Source organism: Gaeumannomyces tritici (assembly GCF_000145635.1).
Source record: "Gaeumannomyces tritici R3-111a-1 unplaced genomic scaffold supercont2.3, whole genome shotgun sequence".
NCBI lineage: Eukaryota > Fungi > Ascomycota > Sordariomycetes > Magnaporthales > Magnaporthaceae > Gaeumannomyces > Gaeumannomyces tritici.
In genome coordinates, this window is record NW_008804547.1 from 1152076 (window position 1) to 1169653 (window position 17578).

The following is a 17578-nucleotide window of genomic DNA, read 5'->3' on the forward strand; positions in this document are numbered from 1 at the left end:
GCGCACCGGGGTTGGCAGAGAGCCAACCCTCTGCTTGGCGGCAGCCTGACCAAGGACCCCGCGCGGGGCCAGGTTTTATCAGCTAGCTGCGCCTGGATGCCGGCCTGCTTCCAGCAACACCCCCAAGCATTGACATGCTCTCGCCCTTGCTCTTGCTTGCGTGCCTGCATACCTATCTCTCCACGCAGCCACGGTCAAGACAGCTACTCCCGACATCGCAGCGGCAGAAAGAACGGGTTTACACACCCGCTCGAGCCCAAACAGGCAAGCAAGGATGGCGATCCGGCTCATCAACACGGAGACGTTGCAGATGAAGATGTTTTTTGGCGAATCCGTCCCGGAGTACGCCATCCTGTCGCACACTTGGGTCGAGGGCGAGGAGGTCGACTTCCAGGAGATGGCCCGCTACGGCGGTGCCTTAGATAGAGGCGACTCTACAAACTCTGAGGGGGTCTGCACATGCGCCTGCCCTTGCCAAAGCCTGATATCTGATATCGTCAGACGTCGGCCAGGCCACGAAAAAATCGTCCGCATCTGCCGTCTGGCCAGAGAACGCAATATCGATTGGGCCTGGGTTGACACCTGCTGCATCGACAAAAGCAGCAGCGCCGAACTGAGCGAAGCCATCAACTCCATGTACAGGTGGTACAACCGGGCCAAAGTCTGCTTCGTCTTCCTTGCCGACCTTGACTTGGACCCCGAATCCGACCTCGCCTCCTACTCGGAACCTACCGAGCTGGAAGAAGCGTTGGGCCGCTGTCGGTGGTTTACGCGCGGCTGGACCCTGCAGGAGCTGATCGCACCCGTGGCCATCGAGTTCTACAACCGGCATTGGAAGAAGGTGGGGTCACACGCGACGCTACAGTCGGCTCTCGCCAAGGCATCGGGCATCCGCAACCTCACCTTCGGGGACGGGTCCTTCTTCCGGAATCGGGGGGCCCGCGCGTTGCAAGACGTGGCAGTGGCCGAGAGGATGTCGTGGGCCTCGAAAAGGCGAACCACCCGGGTCGAAGATGTGGCTTATTGCCTCATGGGAATCTTCGACATCAACATGCCCTTGCTCTATGGCGAAGGCCAAAAGGCGTTCCAACGGCTGCAGGAGGAGATACTGAAGCGGTCCAATGACATGTCTATATTTTGCTCAAGCTCAAACTATGCGAAAAAGCTCTGTTGGTATGGCTGGGATGTGCTACCCGTATCCCCAAGCGCGTTTGACGGCTCGCGCGATTTCTGGCCACCGAACCCGTTCATGGATAAGAGGTGGAGTCAGGCCACGTTTTCGGTCACCAACAGAGGCCTGCTTGTCCAGAACGCCTATCTCATCCCTTGCAGCAGCATCGGCTTCACAAAACCATACTACATACTGGAACTAAACTGCACAGCGACAGTCACCAACCCGAGGCAGTGCGTCATGGTTCTCGAATGGGTCGCGCCGTCACTTTATATGCGGATCTCAGACTACCGACCCCTACCCCGATGCGTCATAACGGGAGACGGTGCGGACGGCCAGATGGGGCTGACGGAAGACTTCTACATCCTGACGTTCGACGCCTACATGGACATCTGGAAGGGGGACCTCGAAGATTACACCGAAGACACGGACTGGGTCGAGCTGACCTCGGGTACTCCGCCATGGCAGCTCCACGTGGCCCAGGCGGCGCCGCCGCAGTACTGGGACGTGGCCGCCAGGCGCTTCGTGGGGGTCGGCCTGAGGTACGCAAAGGTTGAGCTCGCCAACAGGACGGACGGGGCGGGGGGCGCCATCATGACGGCCTCGTTCCACATCGTCTTCCACCTGGATGACCGGGGAGAGTCCTGGGTTCGTCTTTACTCGACCGACGAGTGGCAAGGGGTCAAGGCCGACTTCGACCGCCTTTCCCGCAGCGACAGTCTCTCGAGGCTCCCGGGCTGGTCGTCCTTTAAAGTGTTCAAAGACGGCGACGACAGCGATTGGCTGCCTATAGAAGCCCGCCTTGGCCCGTATGGCGAGGGGGGAATTGTCCCGGCACGAGCACAGGCAACGATAGTGCAGCGAGAGACATACAATGGTAGGAACCTTATGCAGAGGGCTGTTAGCATTGAGCTCCAATGGCTTCGAGAGGACGGGACTTACTCGAGTGACTTTAGTGGCTTCACAAACGACAGCAGTGGGAACGACGGGAAGGATACTGGGCAGGTTGGTGGGACCTAGTGCGTACCTAGCTGATACTTGATCTCATATGCATGCATATCCCAGACCCAAGAACTGTCGTAGAATTCACCAGAAGCGGCCTTGCCTAGACATATTAGATGCATCTTCATTCCGTCCCTTCCTTGGTGCCCTCTCTGCGGTCCCAGATGACGTGGTCGAACCCCAGGACGACCGAGTCCGGGGGCAGGGAAAAGATGGGGTTGTCGTCCGCCGCTATCTTGCGCACCTCGGGCAGCTCAAACAGCCCCTTGAAGTCCTCGGCGGACTCTGCCCAGAGCTCCGAGACGCCGTCGCAGTCCAGGACCGGCATGCCCAGGCCCTTGGCCATCTCCTTCATCTCGGCCGTGACGTGGTGCTGTTTACCAGGGGGCGGGTTGTTGGCTGTGAGTGGAGGCCATTCTTTTTCTTCTCTTTTGTGTGGCATGTCAAGCAAGCGAGACATACCTGGCTGTAGCCTTTGATTTTTCCGTGGCCGACAGTGGTGGCCAGGAACGCCGAGACGTGGTTGTTGGCCCAGTACGTGAAGAAGTACTCGTCCGAGATGTCGGGTCGTTTCTTGAAATGGACAGAGAGCTTGACGTATTTACCTGGCTTCAGTGGAGGGCCCGTGAGAGCTGGGAGATCTGGAGAGTTTCTTGTCGCCATAATAATGTCTGCTGGTTTCACACCAAGTGGAAGTTACCAAGTGGAAGTTTTCGGGGCAGCGCAGGCAAGGAGCCAGGTGGGTTGGGCTGTACGGGGGCTTGATGCCTGTATTGGTCATCACAAATGAGGGGTTTTCAACGCTGTCTTCAAGGCACCTCGGTGCGATCGAGCACGTGCCACATGCATCAATCCCAGTGTGCTTGCTGACCGATATGGTCATCTCTGGTGCTCGGGTGACAACCAACACCCTCATATTTGCTCACTAGGCGATTGTGTGGAGTAGATTTATGATATACGTTTTAGGGATTAAAATTATTAGTATCGTAAATTCTTCATTTTCGTATACTTTATCAATTTCTTTTCTTATTTTTGTTTTCTTCCTTTTCGTACCCTTTTACTTATTCCTGTTCCTAGTTTTATTTGTTCCGTTTCCTATTTCTCATGGCTGTTCTTGCGAAAGGCTGTCCCAGCACATCAACAATTCTAATACCCACGACCCGGAGCGTAGTAGCATGGCGGGCCGGCCCTGGCGTCCCCCGCTTGCCGCATGTTTAATGGACACAAATTCAACTGCATCGCCACATCACAGGCAGAACCCCTGGCAGGCAGAACCCCTGGCAGGCAGCAATGGGTTTTATGGGTGCGGGCGGCACCAAGTAACGTCTGCAGCCGTTGGTGATTCGTCGCCTACCCGCCATCCCCGCTCCCCGCCCGCCTTGGGCGGCTACACATTGGCGCTCAGCCGCCCCTCGGAGGCTCAGCCACGGGAAGTTGGCCTGCCTACACCTATTCCCGCCGGCCCTCCTCTCGCGACAAACATGACTCTCCCTTACGCTCTTCCGTGTTCGCTGTTGGCCCTCGACAGCGGCGGCTCGCTACAGCTACCACCATGGCAGATCCGCTGAGCGCCCTCGGTGTCGCGACGGCCGGGCTCGAGCTCGGCCTCGTGGCGGCCAAGTCGATCCTGGGCGCGGCCAAGCTGATAAGGGAGCTCAAGGACGCGCCCAAGGAGGCGTCCGAGATGGTCGACGACCTCACGCACGCGGCCGCGCGCATCGGGAGCCTCTCGTCCATCACCAGCGACCTCACGCCCGAGCAGCACGCCCGCCTCTACCGCCCGATCGCCGAGTTCAACGCCGCCACCGAGAGCCTCGTCGGCAGGCTGGAGGTGCTGACTGCCGGGAAGGGACAAAACGACCGCAAGCGCGGCGCCTTCAAGCGAACCATGAACCGGGCTCTCTACCTGCAGATGCGCGACGACGTGCGGGCCGAGCGCGTCCGGTTGGACCGTCTGGATCAAGAGGTCAAAGGCGAGCTGCAGGTCATCTTGGCAGAGTCGCAAGGCTTGATCAGGTTCGTGGTCGCCTGGACGCGCCACTTGTCTCTCCTGCTGATGTCGCTGCCATTGATAGAGAACATGTCGCTCGAACACTCAGCTTCGCCCAGGACACCATCGGCCCCGACGTCAAAGCCACCAGGGCTGCTACCACGGCGATCCAGGACGGGCTCGACTCCGGCTTCAGGCAGACCCGCACCCACATCGACAGCGAGCTTGCCTACCATTCCGAAAGCGTCCACCGCAAGCTCGACCTGCTGACCCTCGGGTTCTTCATGAGCCTTAAGCAGGATCGCGGCCTGGCCATGCTGCAGCGAGCCGCGGGCTCGTCCTCGGACCCGGCCTCGATGCTAGAGCGACTTGTCGCAACCGACCACTCCGGCCCTGGAGGTGGCCCCGAACCCAGAGCCAAAGACAAAGATGCGCTCGCCCAGCAGGCTGCGTGGCAGCTTGGGCGCTACCCCAGCGCGCTCGGCGAGGCGTGCGACGGCGTCCGGACCGAGTCCCGGCGCCGGAAAATGCGGTGTTGGTGCCGGCCCTCGGTCGAGACCCGATCCGCGGCCGGCGGCATCTTGCGCTTCGAGGCCGAGAGAAGCGCCAGGCACCTGCCAGATTGCCCCAGAAACGCGCCGAGCTCGTGGCGGTACTCCCTGTCCTTCCGGCTCGCCCCTTTTCTCAACAAGGCCATTCAGCTCACGCTGGGCGCCACGTCCGGCGCCGGCGGCTGGTCTCTTGCCCCTCCAATCAGGGTCGTACCGAGGGTCAGGGCTGTCGACTCTCCGGTCTACAGACTTTTTGACGCATACAAGGACATTCCCCGCTATGAATCGCGGGATCCAACTTCCGTCGAGGCTGTCATGAGCAAACTGAAGCAGCTGCACAGAGGCTTGGAGGAGTGTCTCCAAAAAAGGCCAACGTCGTTCTATGAGATCATTGAACTGGAATGGACAGATGTTACTGTTTGGGATGTGAGTGTGACGATCAAATCTGGTGGAGCTTTGCAGGTGGTAACTAAGCTGTGCAATAGTGCGTTTGGCGTCTGCTGGAGGACTTGAGGAATGGTACATCCACGAGCGACATGCGCGATCCTCGCGTGCGGGTATTCCACGAGGCAGTCGCGCTTGCCCACCTCCTGTGCAGATACGGCGTGGACCCCGCGGAAGAGCAGGGAGTGTACCAGGGCTATGGTGCCTTAGAAATAGCCTGGGCGCTCGAGATACAGGCCTCGGCGTGGGGAGACGGAAACGGGCACCAAGTATATAATGCCATGCGAGGGCTGAGTGCTCTCGACGCGTGTGGCCGTGGCGGCTGGACCGCGGCCAGTCCTTACGAACGGCGCCATTACCTTCGGCAACATCCTGATCTCCGAATCTGTAAGGATATCGTCTTTCCCGACTCAGTCTTGCGGGAGAAGTTCTGACCTGGTCGGAAAAAAAAACTTTGCAGATCTCGAGGGTGAGCTGTCGGAGCTGACAGTTCTCCTGATGGCTGGCCATTCTCCGAAAGATCTGAGCCGGCTAAAATCCTTCGATCAACAGCAACTAAAAACGGAGGTCTTTTTCGGAATGGATACTGACGAAGAGAGGACCCCTGGCTGGGGACCGGACCAGTACTACAACGCGTCCGCAGCAGAGATGGCCCTCGGTTGGCCAGATGGTCTTGAGTATGTGGTCGGCTTGGGCTGTGAGATCCGCCCGGCCCTTTACCTGAGCTTGCTACAAAGGGATCCAGAGGGGCTGCGCAGGATCCTCAGGACCCCAACTGCCATATTCTCGCCGCGAGAATCCCCGTCCCTCCTCGAGGTCGCAGCGAGCTCGGGGTGCGAGGCCATCCAGGCAGCCGCTGTCGAGCTGGCTAGCCGACGGAGGATGCTAAACGACTACGCCCTCAAAATCCTTGAGCCCGACCACTGCGCGGAATACGGCCTGCGCCCGGGCAAGCTCCTTGTGCGGCACTCGGCGCAGGTCTTCGAAACGATAACGGGCGATTACTACGCGGCAAAGGTCCCAGAAAATCTCATTTGCCACTCGGAATTCTCGACGTACGAATTTTTGCTCAGGGTTGATCCATATAGATGGTTTGAGTATGCAGACTCCTGCTCCCTTGATCCACTCTTCCAGGCCGGCTTCGACGACGTCGACGCCCCAGACGGCTCCGGGGAAACGATTCTATTCAAGTGGTGCATGCGACCGTGTCCCAAGCCGTTGGACATGCCGGACACCCACATCAGTCTTTGGCTATTACGCCACGGCGAAAACAGGGCGTTCCCGGCCGGGCCCGTCCTGGAGAACCAGTCCTACCCCGGCGCGCAGTTTCAGATCGCCGGTCTGCTAGGGATCGAGCACCTCAAACACACCGCGAATATAAACCGACCCAAGGCAATGACGCAACTTGCCTTGCGGGCCAAGGCGACCCTCACACCGCCGGACGCGACGGTCGCGGACGGCTGCGTCTGCTACTGCTCCTCCAGCCCGGAGTGCTCCACCCGGGGGTCGTGCGCCTCACGCGGCTGCTGCTCGCCCGAGGGGTGCCGGCCGCACTGCATGTTCAGGATGCTCACCGGCAAGACCCCGACGCCGAGCGTCCACGGGGACGGACTGGCCAGAGTGACCGCGGCGACCATGCGCCGGTCGAGAAATCGGCTCCTGCATCGGTGGGGGCGCTGGTGCGAAATGTCAGGCATGGATCAAGAGGAGTACTACCTGCAGGCCTGCCGTCTGGAGCTGTTCGACAGGCTAGACATGGCGCACACCTGCTGCCTCAGCCGGATGGGCTCCGGGGACGCGAGGCTTCTGCGGCGCCGCGCTTGCCCAGACGAGGAGGAGCGGGCCGAGATGCGCGAGGAGGACGAGGAATCGGCCAGGCAGCTCGAGGCCATTTTGCAGCAGTACCGACTGGCCCGCTGGAAACACCGTCGAACCTCTCTATACACTCGCAAGGGCAGAAGCTCGGCTATATGCTTCTGGGATCTTTGGTGGGGCGCCGTCGACGTCGTGTTGCCTTTAACTGCCGAGGACGACCCGCAACATCGACACGTTGGGGCTTTCAGCCAAGTTATCGGAGAGCACTTCAGAACGGCCCAGAGAATCCTGGATTACATTTTCCATGTCCATCGCGCACAAAGGATTACCTTTATCGCATCTCGGCCGCGGTCACGGGGAGCAATGAAAAGGTTGGCGAATATTAGGAGGGAAAGGATCGACGCAGTGATGGAAAAGCGAGTGAAATCCATGCGACGGAAATGCAAGCGGGAAGGCGCGGCCTGGTGGCTGCCGGGTCATTTAGAAAGTAAAATGCGGCAGAGCTTGAAAAGGATACGCCAATTCCGGGAGACAGATGAAAAGGGCAGGCCAGGTCAGAGGAGCAAACGGGGGCGAACGTGCGGGCGAGCGATTAAGGCAATCAGGCATCGGCGAGAGACCCAGGTCAAACTCAAGTACGGGAGATGGTTTCTGTGGGTGGGATTCCAGAAATGGGCGAAGGCCTTGGAGGGACTTTTCTAGTGGTGATTTATCGAAGAGGAGGCTGCTAGTAGACGTTACGGGGATGAGAATTGGTAATCTGGAAGAAAGTTCCTTTAAAAGCGGGAATACCAAAGAATAAGAAAAAGAATAAGGAAAAGAAGCTCACATAGGAAAGCTTACCGTACCAACAATTTTACTTGATCTTTGGGACCTGTAAGACTCCACTGCTTTCGCGTCGGCGTTATTAGGCGTTCTGGGGTAGGCGTTGTGAAGTGCAAGTGTTGGATGCTGTATTGTAATGCACTGTAAGCCCCACGTTTTACGTGCTAGATGATGTTTTCTACGTGCTCGAGAAATGTCCAGTGTTTCTAGACTGGGTATTTCGGCTTTCAAAGTTTCTGAGAGTCACCGCCCAGGCCAAGCTCCTGGTAGAACGCCTCAGTGCTGGGTTCGCGGCCGAGGAACTGCTTCAACGTCTCCATCTCCTCCTGGGATCCGCCCTTCTCCAAGACCGTGTGGCGGTACCGCCTTCCCTCCTTGCCGTTCATGGGGTCCTTGCGGAAGACACTGTAGAACATGTCGGTGGAGTAGACAAGCGAAGACAGGTAGCCGTAGTAGCCGGCGTCGTAGCCTCCGATCAAGTGACCGAAGCAGGCCTGGCCATGGCCCCAGGTGCTGTATTTAGGGGTGAAGTTGTCAGCATCTTGAAATGGGGGCAATGAGGCTTCTAGAGTAGTAGCACGGGACTTACCTCGGTTCACCTAGCGCCTCAGGCCCCTTGATGCCGCTGATCTGGGCCCGCAGGTCATTGTAGAGGCCGCTGATTTCCATCTTCTCCAACTCGTCGTGAGACGTCGGGGTGTGGACAGTCATGTCGAAGATGCCAAAGTGGAGCTGACGCAGGTTGAAAAGCGCCGCGTTGACGTGTTTGGTCTTGATAAGTGCCTCGATCAGGTCGTCAGGGATTGGCTGGCCGGTCTCGTAGTGCTTCGAGAGGGACTTGATCTGCGAGGGAGTCCAGCACCAGTTCTCAAGCATCTGGCTGGGTGCCTCAACGAAATCGCGGACGGTCGACGTGCCGTGGAAGCGGCTGTAATGGGTGCGGCCGGCCAGGTCGTGGATGCCGTGGCCTAGCTCGTGGAACAGAGTCACGACCTCGTCGTGCTTCAGCAGGCTAGGCTTGGTTGCGGTTGGCTTGCTGAAGTTGCAGACCAGCGCGGTCGCTGGGTAGCGACGCGACCCGTCCTTCTTCACGAAGCCTGGCTGGAGGTTGAAGTTGGCCGCGTGGCCGTACTTGCCCTGCCTTGGATGCAGATCCAGGTACAGGTAGCCCACGAAGCCCTCGCCCTCAGTCGCGTCGTCCCAGACGCTGAAGATCTTGACATCCTCATGCCACGCGATGTCTTCGCCCTTCTCAGTCGGGCTGATGCGCGCCCGGTCCTCAGGAGTCAACTCCACGAAGACGAACCCAAAGAGGTGCTCAAAGATCTTGAGCATCCCAGCAATGGTGTTGCTCAGAGGAAAGTACTCGGCAATTTTGTTGCCGTCGATGCCGTACTCGTCCTTGATCATGAGCGTGTCGTAGAACCGGTGGTCCCACAGATAGTAGTTGTCGTCGAATTTGACGCCCCGTCCCTCGGCGTCCTTCATCTTGATCTCAAGAAGGTGATCTATCTCCTTGACACCGCCAGGGGCCAAGCGCTTGCGCAGGTCGCCCAGGAAGTCGTTGACTGTCTTGGGGGTCTTGGCCATCTTGTCCTCAATGCGTACCGTGGCATGGTCCGGGTAGCCTAGCAGGCGTGCAGCCTCGTCCCGAAGAAGGACGGCCTCGCGGAAGAGCGGGATATTGTCGTTGCACTTATTCTCACTAGCAATGAACAGCGCGCGCCTGGTCTCCCCGTTGGTCGCGTATTTCAGCGTGGGGAACAGCTCGGGGTACTTGAAAGAGATCTTGAGCTTTCCGTCGTGCTCTCCTGTGCCCTTCTCGAGCGTGTCCAGGGTGTCCTTTGGCACTCCGTCGAGCTCCTCGGGCGAGAACCAGACGCCGCCGCTCTCTTCGTTCAAGTTCTTCTGGAACTTGATGGTCAGCTCGCTGAGGCGCTCCTTGATGGCCTTGAAGCGATCACGCTTAGGGCCGGCAGGCAAGCCGAGACCGTTCTTGATGTAACCCTTTTGGTCCTTGTCTAGGAGGCGCTTCTGCTCGCCGCTGATTCCTGCAGCGGTGTTTAGACCGTCCTTGCCACCATAGGCCTCGTAGGTGGCAGAGACGAGCTTGAAGACGTCCTCGCGCATGCTGCACTCGATGCTGAACTGGTCTATGATCTTCTCGGCCTCGGTGCTGGCGTCGCGCAGCGCGCTGTCGGCGCTGACGTACTGGTAGAAGCCCAGGATGCGGGAGGACAGGGCGCTGTGGTTCTCGTCCTCGGCCTGGGGCTCCATGACAGCGTTCCAGGTCGTCTTGGACTTATCATCGACGGGGATCTCGGCGACGAGCTTGTCGAGCAACGCCCGGGTGGTGTCGCACAGCCCCTTGGAGTCAGCGACGATGCTGTCCTTGGTTCCCGTGAAGGTGGGCGGCGCCTGAGGCGGCGTCTTGTACTTGTCGAGCGCCATGCTGGTTGGGTGCGAGAGGATGGGACGGTAGGACTTTGTGGGGCGGCTCGTCGCCGTGGAAGCTAGAGTTAACCTGGTGGTTGTTGAGAGACCGGCACTCGGGGGCCGCTTGTGAGCGAAGGGCGAGTGGTTGCGGAAGCGGAAGAGCAGCGCTGAGAAGCGCGGGTAGAAGAGTGGGGTCGACAGGATGACGATGGAGAGCACGAAGCACAGGAAAGAGAAGAGAAAGAGAAAGGAGATGCGCTTCCTTGATATCGACGCCAGGTTGAAGGAAGGCTGCTGCCCCAGGTTGCAAGGGAGGAAGGTGAGGGGTGTAGGCGGGCGGAGGGGAGGGGTCTGGGTCTGTCTGGGCGGCTTGCGATGGCTCGTGGCAGCCTGCAGGTCTTTGGTCCGATTGCTTGGCCTTCTCGAATCGCCGCCCGGGTCGAGAGGAACTGCGGCGAGTCAGATGCAGGGCGAGAATGTTTGAATCACGATTGGATTTCAATGCCTGGAAATCGGATGTGACGGACGACAACTAGTGCAGGTGCTAGGCGGCGAGTGTTGGTTGGGTCGTGGCTTACCTTTCGCAGGGCAACCTCGTCTGAGCGCCCAGCCTGTTCATTCCGCCCGACCTGGGGCTGGTGCGTGCCCCGCACTTCTGCCGCAGCTCGGAGTCGGTCCACGGCACCACGAAACGTCGCCTCGGCGGCGGGACAAGAAGACAGGCACAGCTAGGCTGACAACCGGGCACCTACACTCACATAGTGCCCGGTCGAATTTGCGGGGTTAGCTATGCCAATGGGCCACATGAGATGACTACTGGCACAGGGAGATGTGAAAGAAACAGCACAAGGGGCCATCATGTTCGACTGCTGCTGTCTCTACGCGCGCGAAGTGCCAACTGGTCCGGAGCCAATGGCTAGGGGATCCAACCCCCGTTGTCATTAAACCCAATCATCATCCATACAAATTGTAACTCCAGTGCTACTAAACAACCTCCCGAACGCCTTGTCCTCGCCGTTTTGGCTGGACACTTGTCGCAACTCTAGAGTCACGACTGTACAATGCTCTTCTCGCCAAATGCAAGCATGCTGGAAAAATCTGACATCCGCCAATGAATGACTTTGTAGATAGATGCTGCCGCAAATTGCCACTCGCTCACAAAGGTGGTCTAGTTGCTGATCACGACATTGATGAGGTCTGTTGTTCCCAGCCAGGGCCGTCAGCTATGTTTCCACGCAATCTAAGGGCGTCAAGGACGAGAACTCGTGGATATGTGCTTACCAACATAGTCAACCAGCCGCCTGCCGTCGGGGCGGGTCTCGACTTTGGCGATCTTCATGAGCTCGTCGAACTCGGCGTCCGTCATCTTCTCCCCCAGGTTCTGCAGCATGTACTTCATGCTACCAACCTCGATCAGGCCATCTTCGTTCTTGTTGAAGACCTCGAAACCGGGGTAGTAGTCACGGGCCTCGCCGGGGCCACGGAAGCCGCCTGGTCGGTTCAGGACCTTCAGAAAGCTCTCAAAGTCGACTGTACAGGGTTTGTGGGTGCTTGGTTAGAATGGATTCCTTCGTAGCCTGTCTCGCGGCCAGCCGCCAAGGGCCCCTCGGAATGCGACTCACAGTCGGCGCCACCAACAACCTTCTCCTGCTCCCGGATCTCGGCTAGCGTAGGGTTCTGCCCGCAGGCCCGCAGCAGGTCGCCCAGGGCATCAACGGCGACGCGGCCGTTGCCCCTCTTGTCGAACAGAGAGAAAGCCTCCTTATAGTCGGTCGAAGCCTGTCCGTCGAAATGGTTAGAAGCCATGATTCAGATTCGGTCCTGGGTTGTTCGGTGGTTTGTTGCAGAGAGACGGTGCGGTGCGCCGAGTTCAACGAGTTGGGTGCCGAGGATTGCCTGGTGTTGGGAAAGGTGGCGATTTGAAACAAGCGCTGCGCTGAAGGCCAGAATTTGGTCTTTATCGGATGCGGTGCGCCGCTGATCGGATCACGTCTGGCTTTATACGGTGCGCAGTTTGCTGTTGTTTGTCGCAAAAGACCAGAAAAACTGGGCACAGGAACTTGGCCGACCCAGCGTGCGCTAGGACGCCCGGCTGGGTGGTGGCACGAGGGGCAAGAAACCCGGTTTGGCAGTGTGGTGCGGCGGTGCTTGTTTACACCAAAGCGGTTGCGGGGACGCCGAGGTCTGACCACTCACCATTTTGCTGTATTTACTGCGTAGGACCCTAGGGCTAGCTGTTGGGCGATAGTGAGGCGATGGGGTATCGGAGACGGTGATGCGGTCGAGAAGGGTTCGAAGGATGTATCACGGCGTTGAGAAGCGTCAGGACGGAGGTATCGGTGTGTTTCTTGGGAGCAAAGGGGCGTCCTTCCAACCAGCGGAATTTCAATCCCAATCTCCTCCCTGTGTGGTCTGTGCCCCAATGCGCTGTGCAGGGTTCAAGGCTGCGACTGCCGCTGCCGGGGCAACGCGACTACCAGATGGTCCTAGTCAGGGTCCACAACTGACTCTGCCCCCACACCTCTTCCCGCAACGCGATGACACGTGCCTTTGGCTTTCGGCGTCATTTCCACGCTACGAGTTGAAGAAATGGAGAGACGTCATTTGGCTCGGCTTCCAATGCCCTGGCGTAATGGAGAGTCTCGGGGACTAGAGAGGGTAACTATTCCAAATCATTCATTCCTGAAGTAGTTCGCAGTGTGACCATCCGCAATTTTTGACGAATACCTACAACGCTCACAAGGCGAATACTAGCGAGGGGACATCGACGCCGCAGCAGCCAATCGCGGGGTCGTTGCCGCTCTAGGTTGCACTGCGGCGGAGGATCGCGCAAATGCCAGCAGCAAGCCGCCATGGTCCTGGCCCTGATGTCCCCAATCCCGAAAACCCGCCATTGTATTAATATCACGGCCCCGGCCCCCTTGCTCTACTTTGGTTTCCGTCTAGTCATTACACATCTTTATCCTGATGCGTCTTCACATTGTATATCAAATGAACTCAAAAGCCGCGGTCCGCAAATTTTTCTCCTCGTCCCGCTTCGCCGTCGTCGGCGCCAGCTCAGACCCCGACAAGTATGGAAACAAAGGTGAGATCATATTCAACATGAGATTTGAGGGTTCCTAAACGAGACAGACTCATCAATGGTTTACTTTCCGTCACACAACCCTTGTCAGTTCTCTGTTGGTATCTCCAACAATCACTACCTGTAACTCCCATCAACACGAAATCCAAGACGATCGAAGCTCTGGAAAAGTTCCACGATGCCGTCCCGAGCCTTTCCAGCCTCCCAGCAAGCGAATTCACCGACACTTCCGTGTCCATAATCACGCACCCTGACGTCACCATCGAGATCCTAAAGGAGGCGTGCAAGCTTCGGATTCCCGCAGTCTGGCTGCAGCCGGGATCCTTCGACGAAAGGTCCCTCAGGTATATCCGCGAGGAGGCCAACTTCGGGGCCGTGCTTGCGGGCAAAGGGGGCACAGGCCATGGAGGCTGGTGCATCCTGATGGATAGCGAGGACGGCCTCAAGGCCGCCGGGAAGCTGTGAGAGGTAATGTCTCTTCAATGGGCGCATCTTTTGTCATAGACGAATTTTGGATATTCAGGAATATTATCTACACATCTTCTCATATACACGTCTTCATATATACATATACATCCACCTCTACTTCTTCAGTCCCTTAACCACCTTGGGCAAGATCTCATCGTTGAAGGTCCACACGGCGTTTGTGAACTGCGCCGTCCACGCGGCGCCCGTGTAAAAGGTCGAGCGGTAGCCCTGGAGCGCGTACTGCTTCTGGATGAAGCCGGCCTTGAGCTCCTCGGGCGAGAAGTGCAGGTGCATCTGCCGGTGGTCCGAAAAGGCGACGAACTTGACGGGCTCGCCGGTCGCGTTGGCGGGCACGACGCCCTTGGCGACGAGCTTGTCGAACGAGGTCTGGGTCAGGGCCTTTGCCTGCTCGGCCGTAAAGCCGTCCTCGCCGAACATGAGGACGCGGTACAGGTTGCTGGGGGCGCCGTAGTGCTCGTAGCGCACAACGAAGGGGCCCTTGTAGTCAACGAGGTAGTTGTCGGGCGCCTGCTCGGCGGGCGTATTGATGATGGACACGGCGGCCGGCAGGGCCGGGTGCGTGACGATGCCGACGTAGCCGCGCGACGACTTCCAGTGGCGGAAAACGTCGCGCTCGTTCCTGTCGGTCCCGAGGCCGTTGAGGGCCTCTAGCGTCGGCTCGAACGCGACGAGCAGGCGCTTGGCCTTGACGAGCACCTTGGAGCCGTCGGCGCGGCGCACCACGAGCTTGACGCCGCCCGGGCACCCCGGCTTGCCGTTGCGGCGCTCGGCCCACTCGACGCGGCTCGAGTAGAGCACGTCGTTGCCCAGCAGGCGGCCGATGTTGCCGTACAGCTCGCTGTTGTTGCGCGACGCCGGCACGAAGCCCATGCCCGTGGTGGGGCGCAGGGACATGATCATGGGCACGCCAAAGGCCTGCATCATGTACAGGGTCGGCAGCTTTAGCATGTTGCCGCCCGTGCCCATGCCGGCGATGGTGAAGATTATGGGCAGGGCGGCCTGGATGCCGTGCTTGGCCACGAACTCGCCGAACGGCATGAGCAGCTCCTCGGGAATCTGTTTGCCGGCCGGGAACTTGTCGTAGCTGGGCAGCATCAGGTCCTGGTATTTGAGGCACAGCTGGAGGTACGTCTCCAGGGCGGCCGAGTTGTTGGGGCTGACCCAGTTCGGCACCGCCTCGCCCGTGCGGAAGTCGGCGTAGACGTTGGTGCGCAGCGCGCGCGTCGGGCTCGACGTGTTGACGCCCATGCGCCCGAAGAAGGCGCGCGCGCCGCCCGTGTCGACGTACGAGTTCACGCCAAAGTCGTACGGGCTCTTCGTGACCGGGTCGTTGTACGTCGCCACATGGCCTCCCTGCACGTGAGAAAAAACAAAAAAAGGGTTAGCTTTGTTGCTGGTCTACATTCTCCACGTGGGTGAAGCGTACCAGGTGGTCTTTGGCCTCGACGACGACAACAGAGTGTCCGAAATCCTCCCGCAACCTCACGGCGGCATGTGAGCCCGAAGCACCACCACCCAAGATGGCGACGTCCCTGGTGATGACGGAGGTAAACTCTGCCCCGTTGAGCGGAGCGGCCTTGATCAGCAGGGGACTCCAGGCCAGGGCCGTGAGAAGACGCTGATTCACCATCTTGTCCAAGGGAGTTGAAGCACGGGGCCTAAAGGACAGAGGATATGATGGGATGGAGGCTGGAAGGGCAGGCTAGCCTCGTCAAACAAACATTACTGGTCTCAGGACGCTCCTCGCTTTATACGCGGCGGCGCCGACAGGCCAAGACCACCCAAGAGACAGGCCATCTCGCGTGCGCCTGCAAATGAGGAAGCCCAGGCCGCGTTGGCTCGCATCGCCTGTCGCGGGGTAGGGGGGCCGCCGCTCCCGCAGCCTCCCCGTCGGGTGGGTGGCGCCGGCGGGTGTGTGTGGGCGCGCCTGCGCGGTGTGTGTTCCCAGGGTGGAAGGAGGGGGAGGGGGGCGGCGGAGGATCGCTCTGCTGCAGGGGGTGGTCCCCCAAAATTCGCGGTTCCGACGTTGCTGGCCCGCATGACGCGGACCTAGTACCTAGCAAACGAAGGGAAGAAAGGGGCAAATAAAACAGACCAACGTGCAGAATCTCGACATCTTCCACTTTTACCCAGAGTAGCCGAAGGCGATCCCCTCAACGTAGGTACGACCCATCCACAGGCCTCTATGGGGTGACATGGCCGCGCCCACAGAGCAGCGATGGGGATGGAGACCAAGACAGACCAAGACAGGTATAACAACAACGCCCGAGCGCCTGCATACGATTATCGATATTGTCACATCAATACTTCCCCTTCGCTTGGCCTGCGGGCGGGGGTGGCAGCCAGCCCTCCGACCGATGAATACGCTGCGGGGTTCAGGAGGAGGCGCCCCTATGTTAATCCAACGCTTCCGATTTTCTATGAGCAAACATAAGAGTGGTCAGCCGCGGGTGTCTTTCCATGTAGAACGCGTCCCTAGGTAGCACCCTAGTTCGGTGTCTCGATGGACGTGGTAGGTCCCGACGGACGCAATTAGATAGACCCCTTGGCGGCAGTCATCAAACCACGCAGACCAGCTAATTGCGTGCTGGGCAGATACCACCCACCCTCCCGCGGCTTTGCATGGTCCACGTGGGTTTCGGGGGAATAGCACGAGTTGGCTGGCAGACACCACGCCCAACCTGCAGGGTGCCAAGCCTCTGTCCGCGCCGTCCTTCCCTGGGGTTTTTTTTTCTCCCGGCGGGTTGTTGGGACGGGAGAAAGGAACTAAAGAAGCGTCCCAATCGAATCGTCGAGTTGGAGTGGGTAAGGATGTTCTTCTGCAGGCCGGCGGCTTTGGTAGCACCCAGGTGGGGGGCACCTGCCTGATCAAATCACGCATCCTTGCCAGCCGAGCTCTTTCTTCCTGCTAACGTCCTGGTGCTCGAAAGCTTCCAAGAAGACGACTCCATTCATGAAGCCATGTCATTTCATGAACCCATGCATGAGGATGCATGGCCTGCAGCGACTCCGATGGCGGAGTTCTTGGGGTGACATCGCCAAGTGGACCACGATTGCACTATTGGTGGTTTGCAGAAAAAGCCGGCCGGCTGCCCAGACTACCGGGACACTGGAGTCGAAGAACATGAAGACCAAGTCACATTCACTTTACAACCCAAGGAGCCATTGACGCTCGTGCTAAAAATGATGAATTAGCGACAGGCCTGTTTGTGCCCATGGCAGAGGTCCCTATCGGCAAAATTACCACAAGCCTAAAAGGTAGCCAAACATCCAAACTAACCAACCCGCACGTTCCAAGAAACCAAAATGCAATGCAACCAAAACGCCCTCACAGAAACAAAAGCAAAAACAAAATACAAACAAACAGTCGTGCAAGCCGCACTCCGACGGGCCTTTAGGGAAAGGGAGATGAAAAAGCAAGCTTACTCCCACTTCTCGTGGAAGTCGCGCGCCTCGAGGGGCTCGGGGGCCTCGTCGAACTCGGCGGCCTCCTCGTGCTCGGCAGACTCGTCAACGCTGCGGGTCTGGAGGAATTCGGGGGCCTCGTCGAACTCGGCGGCACCGCGCTTCTTAAGCTGGGCGTCCACACCGGCGACTTGGAGGCCGACGTTGGCGGCGGGCTTGATGGCTTTGTTCCAGGCAGTCTTCAAGCCACCCCCAATCTTATTAAAAATGCTCTTGGGCTCACGAGTGTAGAGGACGGGGGCCTCGTCGAACTCGGCGGCACCGCGCTTCTTGAGCTGGGCGTTCACGCCGGCGACCTGGAGGCCGAC

At 58.8% G+C, this 17578-nt stretch overlaps 8 protein-coding genes across 8 annotated transcripts in view; 3 read left to right on the forward strand and 5 right to left on the reverse strand.

The window, feature by feature from the left end:
• Positions 1-127: 127 nt before the first annotated feature.
• Positions 128-2301, forward strand: GGTG_05479 (hypothetical protein). Its single transcript, XM_009223282.1, has one exon. The coding sequence runs from the start codon at positions 275-277 to the stop codon at positions 2189-2191; it is 1917 nt and encodes a 638-aa protein (XP_009221546.1). The 5' UTR covers positions 128-274; the 3' UTR covers positions 2192-2301.
• Positions 1115-3046, reverse strand: GGTG_05480 (hypothetical protein). The gene is made up of 3 exons (XM_009223283.1): positions 2636-3046; positions 2114-2546; positions 1115-2056 (listed from the first exon to the last, which is right to left on the reverse strand). Exons 1-2 carry the CDS (start codon positions 2834-2836, stop codon positions 2298-2300), a joined length of 450 nt encoding a protein of 149 aa, XP_009221547.1. The 5' UTR covers positions 2837-3046; the 3' UTR covers positions 1115-2056; positions 2114-2297.
• Positions 3047-3166: 120 nt separating this feature from the next.
• Positions 3167-7851, forward strand: GGTG_05481 (hypothetical protein). Its single transcript, XM_009223284.1, has 4 exons — positions 3167-4189; positions 4249-5140; positions 5200-5545; positions 5619-7851. Exons 1-4 carry the CDS (start codon positions 3726-3728, stop codon positions 7673-7675), a joined length of 3759 nt encoding a protein of 1252 aa, XP_009221548.1. The 5' UTR covers positions 3167-3725; the 3' UTR covers positions 7676-7851.
• On the reverse strand, positions 7469-10820 carry GGTG_05482 (metallopeptidase MepB). Its single transcript, XM_009223285.1, has 3 exons — positions 8388-10820; positions 7822-8311; positions 7469-7700 (listed from the first exon to the last, which is right to left on the reverse strand). Exons 1-2 carry the CDS (start codon positions 10247-10249, stop codon positions 8026-8028), a joined length of 2148 nt encoding a protein of 715 aa, XP_009221549.1. The 5' UTR covers positions 10250-10820; the 3' UTR covers positions 7469-7700; positions 7822-8025.
• A 190-nt stretch (positions 10821-11010) lies between these two features.
• Positions 11011-12655, reverse strand: GGTG_05483 (myosin regulatory light chain cdc4). Its single transcript, XM_009223286.1, has 4 exons — positions 12431-12655; positions 11857-12013; positions 11516-11764; positions 11011-11431 (listed from the first exon to the last, which is right to left on the reverse strand). Exons 1-4 carry the CDS (start codon positions 12431-12433, stop codon positions 11403-11405), a joined length of 438 nt encoding a protein of 145 aa, XP_009221550.1. The 5' UTR covers positions 12434-12655; the 3' UTR covers positions 11011-11402.
• Positions 12656-12777: 122 nt separating this feature from the next.
• GGTG_05484 (hypothetical protein) lies at positions 12778-13926 on the forward strand. The gene is made up of 2 exons (XM_009223287.1): positions 12778-13319; positions 13408-13926. Exons 1-2 carry the CDS (start codon positions 13202-13204, stop codon positions 13779-13781), a joined length of 492 nt encoding a protein of 163 aa, XP_009221551.1. The 5' UTR covers positions 12778-13201; the 3' UTR covers positions 13782-13926.
• On the reverse strand, positions 13810-15648 carry GGTG_05485 (hypothetical protein). Its single transcript, XM_009223288.1, has 2 exons — positions 15232-15648; positions 13810-15158 (listed from the first exon to the last, which is right to left on the reverse strand). The coding sequence occupies exons 1-2, from the start codon at positions 15433-15435 to the stop codon at positions 13899-13901; spliced, it is 1464 nt and encodes a 487-aa protein (XP_009221552.1). The 5' UTR covers positions 15436-15648; the 3' UTR covers positions 13810-13898.
• A 1579-nt stretch (positions 15649-17227) lies between these two features.
• Positions 17228-17578, reverse strand: part of GGTG_05486 (hypothetical protein) — a gene marked incomplete at both ends in the record, with an annotated part of 1439 nt that continues 1088 nt past the window's right edge. The window contains one exon of the mRNA XM_009223289.1: positions 17228-17566. Within this exon, the coding sequence (XP_009221553.1) occupies positions 17228-17566 (339 nt within the window). The remainder of the gene's footprint in view (positions 17567-17578) is intronic.